Genomic DNA, 17,419 nt, shown 5'->3' with positions numbered 1-17,419 from the left:
TTTTGAGTTCTTAAAATTTACTTAACAATGATGGGTGTGGGTCATTAGTCAGCTTTGACCCTAACCAACGGGAGTTGGTCGGTCTCAGCCAATAGGTATTGACCGACTCTGAGTTGATTCTCGACATCTATGTTTCTTTTTTAACCATTTTTATATACCGTATTATTTAAGCAAAACGTTTCTTTTCTATGAAGGACGTTAGCTGACGTTGTTAAAATTCTGGCAAGGCAAGGTAATACTCTTGACCTTCACGTGACAACAATGAGAATATTTGTTTAAGAGGAGAAAGAACGTGACTTTTGCACATCTGTGTGATACTTGCCACACGGGATTCAATACTTAAATTAGCCTCCCTACCCGATAGTTATATGCAGTAAGCTGTTGTTGTTGCCTTTTTGCTTACATTCTCATACTTAAATCTTGTTTTCAAAACTCTCTTGCAAAATCTCTCTGCCCCCGTTTTCTAAAATCTTCTTCTTGAACCGGGGCTAGAGGCTCGAGTATACGTCGCTTGGCCATAGGCGACACAATAACAAATAAGCTTAACTCACTTGTTGCTGGAAAGTAAATGTCGCACAATCGCAAGTCCGCTGCCATCAAAGTGCGATTGTGATTAGTGCTTTTAGAGGAAATTAGTACAAGTATTGGACTTGGTTGGACTTACCGTCCCCCAATGAAAGTATAGTAATGATATAACATTTCAATTAGGGTTTTATCGATTACGTTTTGGATCAGGACAAAAGAGGACCGTAGGCTAGACCAAGATTACGAGAACTAGGGCTCGTCGGGTGTGTCTCGTACGACACTGTAGTTAGAAAAATGTTAAAATTTAGTTCCTATGGTTCGATAAAAAATCTCGAATAATGACAACCAAAAAATGCCAAAAAGTAGGCTAAGGTTTGTTTCTTCCACCAATCCCACATGTACAACACCCTATCACTTGTATGCCCACCATCTTTTATCATCCTTTCTTCTCTTATCATCTCATACTAAATAATCACCTCTTAATTATAAGCCATTTTTTATGTGGCCTCTTATTTTCGTATTCTTTTTTTTTATAAGATCATGATCCCGACATATTTGACGTTTTTTTTTTTAATTTATAAACATGACTAGACACAAATGTGAAAGTTTAAGGTCTCGTTCTCGTCAACGTAAAATTCAATTTTACGTATTATGAGATCCTATATTGGCTGGAGAGGAGAATGAAACATTCTTTAAAAGGGTGTGAAACCTCTGCCTAATAGACGCGTTTTAAAAAACTTGAGTGAAACCTTAAAAAGGACAATATCTGCTAGCGGTGAGGGAAATCTCAAAAAGAACAATATTTACTTGCAGTGGACTTAGGTTGTTACAAATAGTATAAGAGCTAGCACTCTTGAGGGAAACCTCAAAAATGACAATATCTGCTAGTGGTGGACTTGGACTGCTACAAATAGTAGCACTCTTGAGGGAAACCTCAAAACGGACAATATCTGCTAGCGGTGAGGGAAACCTAAAAAAAGGACAGTATCTATTAGCAGTGGACTTAGACTGTTACAAATAGTATAAGAGCCAGCACTATTGAGGGAAACCTCAAAACAGGCAATATCTGCTAATGGTGGACATAAGAAAACCTCAAAAAGAACAATATCTGCTAACGGTGAACTTAGGAAAACCTCAAAAAAGAAAAATATCTGCTAACGGTGGACTTAGGCTATTACAAATAGTAAGAGTCGAACACTCTTGAGGGAAATCTCAAAAAGAACAATATTTGCTAGCGGTGGACTTAGAAAAACCTCAAAAAGGACAATATTTGCTAATGGTGGACTTAGGCTGTTACAAATAGCATAAGAGACAGCACCCTTGAGGCAAACCTCGAAAAGGACAATATCGGCTAGCGGTGAGAGAAACCTCAAAAATGATATCTGCTAGAAGTGGACTTAGACTGTTACAAATAGTATAAAAGCCCACAAAGAAGTGGATGGTGAAATCTCACATTAGTTGAGACCTCACATGCATAATATATCAGTTAATTATTTAAAGTTTCGAGACAAAAGTTAAAATCTAACTAAAGTTCGTAACATCTACGTCGATGTTCTAGACCACATATCGTAACACTATAATTTAGGGATTTTACTTTAGACCTTGTCGCTCATATTTTATAAACAAATATGCATTTTTCACTGTCTCATATCATAAATATATGAAGAAAATGATGAACACACAAAACAAAAGCAAATTAAACAAGAACAAAAGAAAATGAAAACAGTTCAAAAACTGTGGATGAAAATGTTGTTATCTCATTATTGAGAGATGTCTTTCAAGGGCTGTAGGGGGAAGGGGGCAGCTCACATGTGCTGTTTTCATAGCAATGTCTCTGTTTTTTTCCTCTCAAATGCCCTGCACTCTGCCAACACCCTAACCCCTTCCATTTATGAAACAATATCAAACCCATGAGCGAGTGAGATAGAGATGGGTCCTCCAAAGAACTGCTTATTTCAAGGTGCTGAATTTAATGCTCAGTTCTTTTTGGCAGAAGCAGCTACACATGTGTGTAAGGCTCTTGTCATTGCAACTGCCAATGGTAAAACGGGTAAAACTAGAGACTATCTAGGAAGATTTTTGTAACCGCTACTACACACACTGTTAGCATATATTGTCCTCTTTAGACTTTTCCTTTCGAGCTTCTCTTCAAAGCTTTTAAAACGCGACTACTAGGAAGAGGTTTCCACACCCATGTAAAAAATGTTTCGTTTCCTCTCCAACTAATGTGGGATCTCACAATCCACCCCCTCTTCGGAGGCCCAGTATCCTCACTGGTACTCGTTTTCCTCTCCAATCGATGTGGGATCTCGTAATCCACCCCCCTTCGGAATCCAGCGTCCTCGCTAGCACACCATCCAGTGTCTAGCTCTTATACCATTTGTTACCGCCTAAGCCCACTACTAACAGACATTGTCCTCTTTGAGCTTTTCCTTTCGAACTTCCACTCAAGGTTGTTAAAACGCATCTGGTAGGAAAATGTTTCCACACCCTTATAAGAAATGATTCATTCCCCTCTCCAACCGATATGGGACCTCCCAGTTTTATCAAATTATAGAGGCTATTAATGAAGTTCTATCAAATTCTAACATATTTTTCTACTCATCGTGCACACACTTTCACCAGTATAGAAGAAGGAAGGTTCAAACATTTGATCTTTTGTTCGATGATAGAACCAGCTATCTATCCTATGTTCTAGGCCATAACAGCAACCTTTGAAGAATAACTTAGGGCTGGTGAAGTAGAGTAATATATCAGTGAATGACTTGCTAAGTTGTGAGTGGAAAGCGTAGGTGGTGGTTTCAAATGCTAATTCTGACTTCTGATCACTGGTTCTGATATGGGAAAGCACTGATTGGGGTAGCAGCAAAGATGGGAGAGCACATGAGTTGTTCAGATGGATATGCCAAATCTCAATGAAGAAGAAGCATGACAGTTTTTTTTTTGTAAAAGGAGACATATTATTAACTGTGTGAAGTGGTGCAGGTGTTCTTACAATAGCTGAAACTCTACAGAAAAGCAACCAAACTCGGACTAGATTCTGTTTTTGGAGATGCTTTTGACCCACTCGTTTACGAGTCAACATGTCATTATGTGCATAAAACATAAACCAGACACTAACATGAGTTATGTAAAGGCACGAATTATCATTTCAAATGTTAGTAGTTCGATCATCATCCCTATAATTTAAATAAGAGATTCAAGAAAAAAGGTTTACCTCCCCTCCAATAAGGTCGGTTGATGAACTCCAACCCGTTATATTGTGTAGCTTGTTTCCTGATCCTCGTGGTTTTAATGTAGAAACTATACCCCAACTCGTACATTTATAGTTTACGACGTATCAAAAGATGGCAATGTTTTAAGACACTAATATGAGCTGTATAAAAGTACGGATCACCATTTCAAATGTTAGTAGTTCAATCATCATCCCTATAATGTAAGTAAGAGAATCAAGAAAAAAGATTCGGCTCCCCTCAAACAAGTTCATCGATGAACTCCAACCTGTTCTATCGTGTGGCTTGTTTTTTTGATCCTCATGGTTCTAATGTAGAAACTATACCCCAGCTCGTATATTTATAGTTTACGACATATCGAAAGCTGGCAATGTGTTAAGATTCCACCTCTCATTCTGATATAACATTACAGAATAAGGGGTATTATACGTGGGACGTGGTCCTCCAATTGGGGGCCATTGTGAACTTGGGGACCAAAACATGCCATTCATGGATGTTTTTTGATCCTCCAAAACAACAAAGAAACTTATGGCCCTGACCTGACATAACAGTGTTAATTATAGTACCAATTCAATACTCCCCACAAAAGTAATGACCTTTTTCTTTCATACTTCTTCCATCACATAAGCCTGCCTCTAAATTACAAAACATTACACAAAATCAAAGATTTGCAGCAGAAGATGTAAGAGAAAATGAACATGAGAAACATCGATTATTATCTATAACATTATACCATCATATTAGTAGCCAACCTCGACATACTAACCTAGTTTAAAGCATATACCCTCGATCAACAGTTCATTTGAACAATAATTTAGATGAATCAAACAATAATGGAAGATATTAAATCATCATAACCAAAAAGTTGAGCTTAAATTCTTCATTGTTTTGGTAGTTAGTTCATAAGTGAAAGGAGCTGTGGTCATCAAGTGTAACGACTCAGATCCACCGCTAGTAGATATTATCCTTTTTGGGCTTTCCCTTTCGGGCTTCCTCTCAAGGCTTTAAAACACGTCTACCAGGGAAAGGTTTCCCCATCCTTATAAATGGTGGTTTGTTCTCCTCCCCAACCAATGTGGGACATCACAATCCACTCCTCTTCGGGGCCTAGTGTCCTCGCTGGCACTCTTTCCTTCCTCCAATCGATGTGGGACCGCCCCCAAATCCACCCCCCTTTTGGGCCCAACGTCCTTACTGGCACACCGCCTCGTGTCTATCCCCCTTCGGGGAACAGCGAGAAGGATGGCACATCGTCCGGTGTCTGACTCTGATACCATTTGTAACGACCCAGATCCACCGCTAGTAGATATTGTCCTCTTTGGGCTTTCCCTTTCGGGCTTCCCCTCAAGGCTTTAAAACGCGTCTACCAGAGGAAGGTTTCCACACCCTTATAAATGGTGGTTTGTTCTTCTCCCCAACCAATGTGGGACATCACAATCCACCCCCCTTCGGGACCCAGCGTCCACGCTGGCACTCTTTCCTTCCTCCAATCGATGTGGGACCGCCCCCAAATCCAACCCCCTTTGGGGCCCAGCGTCCTTACTGGCACACCGCCTCATGTCTACCCCCCTTCGGGGAACAGCGAGAAAGCTGGCACATCGTCCGGTGTCTGACTCTGATACCATTTGTAACGACCCAAATCCACCGCTAGTAGATATTGTCCTCTTTGGGCTTTCCCTCTCGAGCTTCCCATCAAGGCTTTAAAACGCGTCTACCAAGGGAAGGTTTCCACACCCTTATAAACGGTGGTTTATTCTCCTCAACCAATGTGGGACATCACATCAAGCTCAGTTTGTCCTATTCTCATCATGGAGTTAGTAACCTAATTCATTAGAGAGAGAGAGAGAGGGCAGAATGCTGGCAGAGACCTAATGATAATGACAAAGTGGAAATAATAATGGGATCATCATAATCATTCAGTATCAAGTATATAAACCATCCAATTGGATATAATTTACATTCCCCAAATCTAAAAACTCAAGGACAACTCCTGATGAAATAAATTTTAACAATCAAATCTCAAGTTCATCTTATTGAACCTTAACATTGAATAAGTGGTGAAATCAACCTCTTTGAACCAAGACACAGAGCAATCAAACAATAAAACATCTAAATCAAGCTACAAAACACACAAATCCCACAAAAATACAGACTCAACCATGAACAGAACACCCAAACAATGCCCAGATCCAATATCAGAATAGCCAAATCCAAAAGAAAGAGGAAGAAGAAAGCCTATGATAACCAGAAAATCAACCCTCACAGAGACAGCATATGGCATTAATTTCACCACTTATTCACGCTTAGAGTTCAATTGAATGAGATTGAGAGTTTGAGGTTAAAAACAAATTTCCCCCAGAAAAATTAACAGAGGGAAAGTGAAACACTACTCTGTCAAAAATCATAGCAGTCGACATGCCCCATAAATAGTATATACTGATCTAATGCTTCCTCTATGCCTGCCATTTACCAAAAATTTCATTCGCAAACAAATGAACACCGCCCACCCCCACACAAAAAAAAGACCCAAAGGAAAAGCTTACCAACATTTCACATTCTTCAAGATCATGCAGAGTATATTTACAGGGAATAATATGCTATCTATGTGTTTGAATGGCCAACCCTTTTACCCGAGTGTTATGCTACGAAACTACACCGAGAACTCTTATCAGATCAGACTTTTGTTCTGTTGTAAGCCTTGATGGGTACTTGACATCAAACTTGATTCTCAAATTTCCCTTCTTCCCAAGTTCCTTAGAGATTGGCATTCCTTCATTTGCCAGAACCATCTCATCACCAGGTTTGACAATATCTGTTATATGGATCATAAGATTCCTTCCATCCAGAGAAGTAAGTTCAAGAGTTTTACCTGTGAGTGATTCCAGCAACGTTAATTCATGGTTCACTAGTAGATCATTCCCATCCCTCCGGTATATAGCATGTGGTTTCTCATCCACTACGAATATAAGATCTGCAGGAATGATGCCTGGCTCCTGATTTCCCTTCTGAGGAAAAGTAATCTTTGTCCCCTTCTTCCACCCAGGTTTTATATCAATTGTCAATATCTCTTCAACTGTCCTGGACTTTCTGCATAAGAGATTTGATCAACATCAGATCAGATATAAACCTCAAGGCAAATTCTTTCACAACAGGATTAAATATATCACACTTAAGCCTGACAAACATTGCTACAAAACCATTTAACTACATTAGTTGGATCTGAAGGAAAAAGGATGACATTTCTAAACTTAGCAGTCACAGAAGTGAGAAGTCAATTGATAGCCATCCCGAAGCATGCACGTGAGACAATTGCAACGCCACCAAGGCAGAAAGAATACACGATTGTTCAAGAACTTGTATCTATACTCTAGGACTCATTACCATGCCTGCATACGCCTTAGACTGAATATAGACACGGTAAAATAAATGGTTCATGCATTTGAAGAACTCATAACCGTTCAATATGTTAAAACTAGACAATTTATCTTCATAAGAACAGCTGATATCTTTTATACCCAAAATTAGCCTGGTTATTGAATCCACGAGTGTGGTAAGTTCAAAGTAATTATGGAAAACAGTGTAGGAGATGCGGAAACCAGTCATCTATGATATGTTATCTGATAATAACAAGGATTTAAACTTCGAAACTTGTAGAAAATGCCCCTACCAGTAAACAAGTTGACTATCACCCAATGTTTTCAAAGGCCAAAGGCAGCTTAAAAGGATCATTCTTAATAGTATTGGTTTATGCTTAAAAAAATTGCCTTAAGCATACTTTTAATCCTTCTAGAAGGAGTAGACAATAAATTAATTAACTCTTCTTATAACCATTATACAAGGCCGAAAGACTCAATGTGTTCATAAGGAGGCAGAAGCTTCTTCCACAATAGGCTATGATCCCAAGGAATAACTTCAGGGCTAAAAATTTGTCTTGCCCCAAAGAGAGGTATAAGCAAAAATAACTTGTTAAAAACTTTTGTTAACATATATTAGGCTCGAGAATTTTTCGATGAATGTATAGAAACCCAATGTACAAGGTCAGTCAGCCTACCGAGAAGTCAACTACGATCAAATCACGTAATTCTAACAGAACAAAAAGGGGGCTAAAGGACAATCAGTAGTAGAAATTCTTACTGCCAGCATGAACAATTGACAGGTGACTCCATCTCAATAGACATACAAATTCTTAATCCTTCTTTGAGATAGAATTCCATTGAAAAAGCAAAGGGGTCACCGTCAAAACACAGGCTCTAATCCAAAGAATTCAGTAACCACATACAATCCACAAGAGAGGGTATGCAATGAAGAACAATCCAAATACCAAACTAAACATGCACACTTGATTTTGTTCTATAAGAATCATAAACAACACAACACTCAGTTGAAATTTGAAAGAGGAAAATCAAAAAGGCACATACCCAGAGGCATCATACACATTCCTCGAAATCCTCATCTTCTTCTTAGCGCCTTTGTAGAGCTCCTCCAAGCTACAAGGCAACGTATTCTCAACAGCAGCAGCCTTCCTCCCACGAGCACCACTTCCATTCTCCGTCCCATTCTGAAACCTAAAAAACGCATCCCTAGCCCCTCTGCCCTTCCCTCCCCCCTCGCTATTACTCCCTCCACCGCCCTCCGATCCAAAAAATTCCGCGTAAATATCATCCGCATTCCTAGGTTTAAACTTAAATGTCGAAGTATTAGGATGCTGGCGTTGAAAATGCTGGTAAACCGGAGTATACGTGGAGGAGGACGTCGCTTGAGGTGTAGGCGGTGGAATCTTACCGGACTTGAGGGTTTCTTCGCCGTAAAGGTCGTAGATCTGACGCTTCTGAGGATCGCTAAGAACATCATAAGCCTCTGAAATTTGCTTGAACTTGGCCTCAGCTTCTTGTTTGTTTGCTGGGTTCTTGTCTGGATGCCAAAACAACGCTAATCTCTTGTAAGCTCTCTTCAAATCTTCATCGCTAGCGCTTCGACTCACTTTCAGAATGTTATAGTAATCCTTCCCCATAGCTCTGTTTCTCTGTAAAGAAGAAGAAAATTTCGTCCCTCTTTCTCTCTTCTTCTTCTTCTTCGTCGTCGTCTTCGTTCTCTCTCTCTCTCTCTCTCTCTGCGGGTTTTGTGTTTCTCGCCGGAAATTGGGAAGAAGCAAAAGTGGCCGTCGGATGAGTAACAGACAGAGAATCCAGCTCCGAATCTGACGGTTATTTGGAAAGAATTAATGTAAGAAAAGAATATTGTGTCGTGGGACCCACGACAAGGTGAATTCGGATTATTACCCGTTAAGGGGGCGCGAAAACCCGACCCGGTTTAGGTTGCTTTACTTTAATATTAAATTAATAAAAATATTCTTGAAAGATCTCTCATTGAAATAGGATTTTTTTAAAAAAATATTAAATATATTTTTTAATTTCTTTTCAATTTAAGATTTTTTTTTTTTTTTTTTTTTTTTTTTTTTTTTTTTTTTTTTTTTTTTTTTGTAGATTCCCGACACAAAATTAAAATTTCAAAATTTTATTAAATTTTTTAAAGTACAAAATTCTATAAACATTTTTTTTAAGCGGAATTACTGATTATGAGATCAGATATACATCGATGTTGAATTTATGCATTAAATTTATAATCATAACAAAATAGACACAAGATTTACTCTTATGACTTAGATATCTCGTATTTTCTAAAATTTTAGTATGATACTTACGAGATCATGAAATTAGCATTTCAATAATATTTTCTTCTTCAAGCGTATTGATTTGACTCGATAAGCAGGACCACTATCCCACCGCTTACCACCCAAAGTTTAAAATTTTGAGATTTATTAGACACTCTAAAAAATTACGAGACTAAATAGATAATAACGTAAAAATTTATGGACGGATGGTAAAAACGAGACGAAATCTAATGATATACACATTAGAAAATTTTCAAATTTCCATCATGGTTCGAGATCTAATGAAATTGAACAAAAAGCACTGATTATTTGGGTCAGGAAAATTTATGGCTGAGAGTAAGGAGTGAGTAAAATCCACAAGTTTCAGTCGGTGGATAGCCCTATTGAAAGTGATAGAAATAACAAAACTTTGAATACAAACCATCATTAATGGGTTGATTTTACTCCACCTTAAGACACATTAACCTTGCAAATGTCGATCCAAATGTCGAGGATCGTTAGGAGAAAGTCCTACATCAATTTATAAGTAAGGAATATACCTCCATTGGTACGAGGTCTTTTAAAAAAATTCAAAGTAAATCCACGAGAACTTATGATTTTCAAATGTCGAACAAAGTGTGTACGTTGTTCGATGACTCAAAGGACAATATCATACCATTGTAGAGATCCGTGATTTCTATCACGAAATATGAGATGCATAAATCTAAGGCTGTCATCTAAAATCATTAAATTTGGAGTGTTTCCAATCTGTACAAACAGAAATCATTAAATTTTTGCTCAAACTCAGATCCCAACAAGCAATTCTACCATCTTCTTCTTCTACTTCATCTTCTTCTTCGTCTTTTTTTCTCTTTGGTGTTTATGTTTTTACCCTTCTTTCAAAGTTACGAAGGTTCAGTAAATCATCACAGGTAAATAATGTAAGAAAAATATACAGGTAAAAGGGATTTCAGGGGTAAAATGTCTATTTACTGTACCTCCATGAGATCCAGGAGAAGATTTGCTCCAATGGTGGAAGAAGCTCATCCTGGTACATATAAATCCTTGCCGTTTGATAACTAAGATCAGAAAATGAATTTACTTCACACCACAACAGCTTTTCCTGTGATCCCATCATGAAGTTGCAACGATCCGTCTTTCATTAGGTTCAGACTCAAACTCTTGAACCTTTCTCTTGAGTACTGCCTTGATGCCTTTCGCCAATCTGTTCCAGTTTTCATCATAGCTACGAACTCGTCGTAACTTATTCGTCCGTCCTGAAAATTAGTAAAGACTGATCATACACGTTGTTGGCAATAGCTCGATGAACAGGACTCTCGACTCTCCACAATAGTTTGTTTTGGGCTTCTCCAAAATGCCTCACAACAATGGAGAGAGTATTCTTTGATTATAAACCCATAAACATTCCCTAAATTAGCCGATGTGGGACTTTCATCATCCAACACTCCCATCCCCTCTTGAACTTTTCGACGAACAAGTTGTGCAGTAGTTGCAATAATTTTAATAGCTATTCTTTATTTCTAGCCCAAATTCACTACTAGCCGATATTGTCGGCTTTGACCCGTTATGTATTGCCGCACGCATCTATTAGGGAGAAGTTTCCACACTCTTATAAGGAATGTTTCGTTCTCCCCTCCAACCGATGTGGGATCTCACAATCCACCTCTTAGGGGTTCAATGTCCTCGCTGGCCCATCACTCAATATCTGGCTCTGATACCATTTGTAACTGTTTGTTTTTGCCCGTTACTTATCGTCGTCAGCCTCACAATTCTTAAATGCGTCTACTAGGGAGAGGTTTTCACACTAAGGAATGTTTCGTTCCCCTCTCCAACCGATGTGGGATCTCACAATCCACCCCCTTTGTACACATATGAGCTACTCTCATGAGACAACTATCTAACCGTTGGGATATTAAATTAGGTTGTTATTGGTCTTATTGGTGATGGTGATTTAATTTTGTCTCCAAATTGATATACCTAAAGTAGAACAAATACAAATTCTGTTTTTCTTTTGGTTTATGGGAGAATCGAGTCGAGAGATAGAAAATGAGTGGACTAGAAGTCTCACCTTATCTGTGTCAACCTCGCGCATGATCTCATTCAGCACATCACTATCCGTTTCACTTGCTTCATCCGCTAAGGCTTTCCGTAGCTCATCTAATTCAATGAACCCACTTTCATTTTTATCAAAAAACATAAATGCTCTGCGAAAATGCTCGTCATTTTCCATCCTCTGCAAGTGTATTGTAACTGCTACAAACTCTCCATAATCCAGTACACCATTACCATCAACATCAGCCTGTCAAGAACAGACGATCGGTCAACATAATTCACAATATGTAATATCTGTTAGATGAACACGACTCTCCACAATGGTATGTATATTGTCCACTTTATGCATAAGTTCTCATGGCTTTGCTTTGGCTTCTCCAAAAGGTCTCATACCAATGGAGAGAGTACTCTTTGATTATAAACACATGATCATTCCCTAAATTAGCCGAGGTGGGACTTTCACCATCCAACAATATCAACATAATTCTAACTTAATTCAAGCAGAAGAAAAGTTTGCATCTCTAGTTATCAGTCAGCATTTCACATCAAATGTTCGAAGAAAAAAATGGTTGAATTCCTATTCCAACAGTACATTAGGAAAGAACATGGGGAAGAACATTGCGATTTGGAAACACAAGATCAGGAAAAGTAATAATTGGAAAGCTCACGAATCATTCAAGTAAAAAAGAGTAAGCATAGATTAAGCATACTCAGGGATAAACTTGAAACCATAAAACAAATTCCAGACTGCATTTTAGAACATAGAAATTTACCACTTCCATGAGCATTTTCATCTCGGGCTCACCCAATTGTGAGCCGACCTTTTTTAGCCCTGCCTTCAGTTCCTCAAAAGATACCTTCCCATCATTGTCGGTGTCCATCAGAGAAAACATATCTCTGATCACTTCAACTTCTTCAACAGATAAGTGCTCTGCTATCACCTAAACATTTTAGAAATTCAAGTACCTCCTAGTTAATATGAATTCCATTACTGTGATACCATTCAGTAATTTTTTGTAATAGTTCACCAACGACCCTTAATGTACGTGTATGATGTCTTAACCAGTTGATACTCAAGATGGCAATACCATTCAGTAAAATTCAAAGGACAATAATAGATCACTTTAAGGCTTACCCTTAGGGCTTTCTTTTTGAACCTATTCATAACAGAGAACTGCTTGAGCCTCATCCTTACAATATCCCCTAGTGGAACATTTGGAGCTTTCTTTGCATTTTGTAACCAAGGATGATCTGCAATTACGATGAGAAAGCAGTAAGAAGATAAAAATGGAATCCATGCTGCGGAAAAGATGGTGCTAAGTGACATTGTTTTGCTAAATGGCATGCTGTTATGGTTGGATAATTCAGCCAGGAACCGAACTTCCAACTTAGGGAAAATGATTATATATCTGTATTGAACATGATAATAAAGCAAGATTGGAGTACGGCAATCACAATCATGAAGGAAATCTTTATTTCCATGAAAAATACATAGAAACAGATTCTCTAATCTCCAAATAATAGAGATGTCTGACATGACATCAAAGGAAGCCAAATATATCATGTTAAAAAGAATACAGACTAGACAGGTGCCAGACTGATTCAAAGCTTGACCAATGAATCGATATTGCTTTCTAGTTTTTGCTCGTAAATTTCATTGGGGCACACGCACAATAAACCAACTTTCTATGTCTGCTGAATAAATCAAACAGTACCCAGAATTGACCAAGTCAGCCCTTAACAGCTCCCACCAATAACTAGTTGAAACAAGAGGCATTTCAGAAATAAAAAACTAACCCAAGAAAGGAACTTATCATTGAAAAGAGAAGTAGCAGTAAACTAGCAAATGCATTAGTTTGGCCAATAGAGTAAAGGAAAAATTCTAATACTTTGAAATTTCATATTTACATCACGTGATAGAGAACAATTATTAAAATGAAACAATGATATTTATTGGTATAAAAGAGATAATTTATCATGTTGTCTATATGTTGTTCCATGTCACTCGATGTACCAACAATATCTTCACTATGCCTATAACAACCTAAGCTCACCGCTAGCAGATATTGTCTGCTTTGTCCCTCGTCGTCAGCCTCACGATTTTAAAACACTTCTGTTAGGGAGAGGTTTCCACACCCTTGTAAAGAATGCTTTGTTCCCCTCTCCAACTGATTGGGATCTTACAAATGCCCTTTTCTAATAATTTGACTATGATGGTAAAATTGCAAAACTTAGCTGCTTCAAGTACTAATGGTACTGAAATCTAACTTGTAGTTGAAACCAATGATAAAAACCATGAGAAAAAGTAACCATAGGATTCACTCTACAGGAACCCACCCATGGGCATTTCGTACTTCAACCGATAGCTTCAATGCCCATGCAAATCAGTATGATATGCTTAAAAAACGACCTGAATGATAACTATGAGAGATGCAGTGAAATAGAACACAGTAAACAACGAATCATTTTTTGTTGGAAAAATGGTGAAAAATCATATATTTCACCATTTCATCTATGGATCTAACTGATTGCAGCTACACTCAATCATAAGATGTAACCGTTCAAGTCCACCACTAGCCGATATTGTTTTATTTGGACTAAGGGATCTAGCTTATTGCAGCTAGACTGAAATGTAACAGCCAAAGCCCACCGCTAGCAGATACTTCGAGTTTTCCCCTCAAGATTTTAAAACACGTTTGATAGGGAGAGATTTCCATACCCTTACAAGGAATGTTTTATTCCACTCTCCAACTGACGAGGGATCTAACATAAGAACTGAACCAAAGATCTCCACATACGTCTCGTTTCAAATTATAAACATCCCCATATGAGAAAAATACACTAAACCCAGATTCAAGATTCAGAGGGAAAGAGATAGCAATAGTTGCAACTTCATAGCCATAACTCAACTAGCAAAATGTCTGAATAAAAAGAGCCGAGCTACTTACCAAGCACCTGCTGAGCAGTTAAGCGCTTTTTAGGATCTGGCTCCAACATCTGCTGGACAAGGCTTTTAGCACTCTCTGAAATATGTGGCCATGGCTCCCTCTTAAAATCAAGTACGCCCCTCAAAATTGCCAGAGCTACTCCTTGTTCAGTCTCTAAGAACAGATTCCCAAAATAGCAACCATCAAAAAACTTAACCAATTAACTGATCTTGTAATCAAATTAACTTAGATTTGGACAGGACTAAAAATAGCAAAGAACACCATGTTACCAGCCCAGAATGGAGGAACCCCGCACAACAAAATATACAATATCACACCAGCACTCCAAAGATCAACCTCTGGTCCATAGTTTCTTTTCAGTACTTCTGGCGCCATGTAGTATGGACTTCCCACTATCTCCGTAAACTTCTCCCCTAAATTCCCGTAACAATAAAAGCATTTAAGATTCAGCAACAAAATCAATGAAGAACCCCACGAAATTAATAGCCATAGATTCAGAGGAACTTAAGAGAAAATTGAAGTACCAAAATCAGAGGCCAACGAATTTACCAGGCTTGAAGAACACAGAGAGACCGAAATCAATCGCTTTAAGCGGTGAATGTTCCTTCTTGTTTGCATACAAAAAGTTCTCAGGCTTCAAGTCTCTGTGCATAACACCATTAGCGTGGCACATCCTTACCACTTCAGCGATTGTTCTCGCAACGTTTGCTGCAGCGCGCTCGGTGTAGTGTCCTTTAGCTACAATCCGATCGAAAAGCTCACCTCCGGCACAAAGCTCCATAACTAGATGAACGTTCTTGCTGTCCTCGTAGGTCGCTTTAAGCTTCACTATATTCGGATGCTCAGGCAAATTCGACATTATAGCAACCTCTCGTCTCACATCCTCTATATCCACCGCAGTCCTCAGCTTCCTCTTTGAAATCGATTTACAAGCCAAAGACTCCTTCGTCTCTTTATCGGTACACAGGTACGTGATCCCGAACTCTCCACGGCCAAGTTCAAGCCCCAGTATATACTTATCGCTGATTCGCGTCCGGTGACTGAGCGGCATCACATCTTTCAAAACCCTAAGCGGAGCCGGCGACCTAGCAACAGAATCCCGAGAGTATGGATTTGATGATTTCCGGTCTTCATCATTCTTCTTCCGATTCACCGACGAGTCGTCCTCTGTAGTCTCCGGCCTCACACACGCGTTACAATTTCCCATACTCCAACAAGAATCACAAGAACAAGTTCCTCGTCCTCGATCCCCGTTGAAAATTCGAGTCCCCTGCGGTCGTCGCCGTGGATACAGTCACCGCCGGCGAGTCAGGTAGTTATCGGCGAGGAGATAAATGTAGGAGAGAAAGAAAACGCGGGGTCGGTTGAGAAATAAATAAAGTATTTTGAAAAAAAAAGAAAAATCATGGTAATGATTTCTAATTATTAGAATATTCGTTGAAAAGGGCAAATTCGGAAGACGACGAATTATTATTTGGAGTAATTAATTAATTAATTAATTTAAATATTAGTTTTACTATTTCATATATATTTTTCTTCTTTTTTATTACGCGCTTTGATATTAATTTTTACAAATTTTGGGATTTTTAAAAATTAAATTAAACTTTTTCCCTCTCTCTCCTCCTCGCATAATTTTCTTATTCTCCCGGCTCTATGGCAGCGGGTCAATGATTGTGCAGCATTTGTTCTAACCTAACGAACAAGTCAACCGTGAGAAATTTGATCCTCACGGACAACATCAGCCTATGCTCGAGCCTCAAGTCACGTTTGCGAAAAATGTTTTAGAAAACATGAGCAAGAAAATTCGTTCGAAAACAATTTGAAAAAAAAAAAAAAACAATGTTACAAGCTAAAAGTGATTAGGCGGCAGCAGCAACGACGACTTTGATAGCATATAAACCGGGTAAGAAGAAGTGACAACTAATCATATCTGTTTATAGTACATTTTGGGACATTTTAGCCCGACATGATTTGATATTGACACAATAATAATAGTAAAAAAAGGGGTTTGGAACTGGCATGCAGCCATGGACAACACATCTTAGATTAACATGATCGGGATATCCGTCATGCGGCCACAGACAACATGCTCATGATCGTGACACTCTGCTCGTTCGTCTACGTACGAGTCTTGTAAGTAATGATAAAAAAAACTATATTTCCTTGTCGACACTAATACTTCAAATTCGATTGTTCGTCTTTTTATATAACGAGCTCTCGTGACAAAAGAAAAGTTATTTTTTTCTTGTTAAAAAAAAATTATCGGGGTCGATAATAATATTTGTCTTGTTTATTGTAAATAAAAATTAATCATTTATTAATGTAGTTAGCAAAAGGAAACAACATAATTAATAATTAATTAATATTTATGACTTTTAATTAATAAATTAATTAATTATTTGAGCAATTGGTATTTTAATACTAGTTTGAATTACTTTATATTAAAATTTTATTATTCTCTCTGTTGGGGGTAAATCTCAGCCGTCCATCTTGCAAAATATTGTTGGTGAGATTGATGAAAGGTCAAGATTTACCGAGTAATTGTTGAAGTGGTTCACCAGCCAAGGGCTTTAAGGACATTGACCAATTCGATTTTTCCTAGTCCAAAAAAACATCTAAATTATTTTAAATTAATAATTATATTAATTAATAAAACTCCAATGTGGTAGGTTGGTCCATTATATATTAATTAATTAATTAATTAATTAAACTATTTTTATCTTAATTATATATAAGATAATTATTTGAAAATAAAAAATTATTTAATTTTATTTATAAAAAATTAATTAATTAATTTTTAAAAAATAAAATTATTATCAAACAGGTCACGATAGAAACAGTCTAAACTATCGAGCATATTAAGACAGGGGACCGAGAAGACTTTTATATTGGTCAATGGAACGAGAAAAAGATAATGAAGCTTCGTAATTTCTTGATCGTTAAGCCAATTTAGTTGAAATTTTTGTATGATTGCAAACCCAAAGTCAACA

The 17,419-nt window shown here is 37.9% G+C and overlaps 2 protein-coding genes across 6 annotated transcripts; both read right to left on the bottom strand.

The window, feature by feature from the left end:
• Positions 1 to 4,589: 4,589 nt before the first annotated feature.
• LOC111802691 (uncharacterized) lies at positions 4,590 to 8,914 on the bottom strand. 3 transcript variants are annotated; one of them, XM_023687151.2, is made up of 3 exons: positions 8,177 to 8,914; positions 6,628 to 6,845; positions 4,590 to 6,528 (listed from the first exon to the last, which is right to left on the bottom strand). In XM_023687151.2, exons 1-3 carry the CDS (start codon positions 8,767 to 8,769, stop codon positions 6,401 to 6,403), a joined length of 939 nt encoding a protein of 312 aa, XP_023542919.2. In that variant the 5' UTR covers positions 8,770 to 8,914; the 3' UTR covers positions 4,590 to 6,400. The 3 variants fall into 3 exon arrangements, with proteins under 3 accessions (XP_023542919.2, XP_023542918.2, XP_023542917.2); XM_023687150.2 differs by having other exon boundaries at positions 4,590 to 6,570; positions 8,177 to 8,910; XM_023687149.2 differs by having other exon boundaries at positions 4,590 to 6,845; positions 8,177 to 8,911.
• Positions 8,915 to 10,123: 1,209 nt separating this feature from the next.
• LOC111802405 (calcium-dependent protein kinase 10) lies at positions 10,124 to 15,812 on the bottom strand. Of its 3 annotated transcripts, none has more exons than XR_015422520.1 (8): positions 14,979 to 15,812; positions 14,699 to 14,842; positions 14,430 to 14,582; positions 12,617 to 12,732; positions 12,255 to 12,422; positions 11,498 to 11,728; positions 10,407 to 10,685; positions 10,124 to 10,304 (listed from the first exon to the last, which is right to left on the bottom strand). XR_015422520.1 is itself a non-coding variant. In XM_023686756.2 (7 exons), the coding sequence occupies exons 1-7, from the start codon at positions 15,634 to 15,636 to the stop codon at positions 10,512 to 10,514; spliced, it is 1,644 nt and encodes a 547-aa protein (XP_023542524.1). In that variant the 5' UTR covers positions 15,637 to 15,812; the 3' UTR covers positions 10,124 to 10,511. The 3 variants fall into 3 exon arrangements, 1 of the variants encoding a protein (XP_023542524.1); XR_015422519.1 differs by having other exon boundaries at positions 10,124 to 10,301; XM_023686756.2 differs by having other exon boundaries at positions 10,124 to 10,685.
• Between the last annotated feature and the right edge of the window lie 1,607 nt (positions 15,813 to 17,419).

The sequence above is a fragment of the Cucurbita pepo genome, chromosome 9, assembly GCF_057944985.1.
Source record: "Cucurbita pepo subsp. pepo isolate OVF chromosome 9, ASM5794498v1, whole genome shotgun sequence".
Lineage (NCBI taxonomy): Eukaryota > Viridiplantae > Streptophyta > Magnoliopsida > Cucurbitales > Cucurbitaceae > Cucurbita > Cucurbita pepo.
This window is presented reverse-complemented; position numbering and strand designations above follow the sequence as displayed.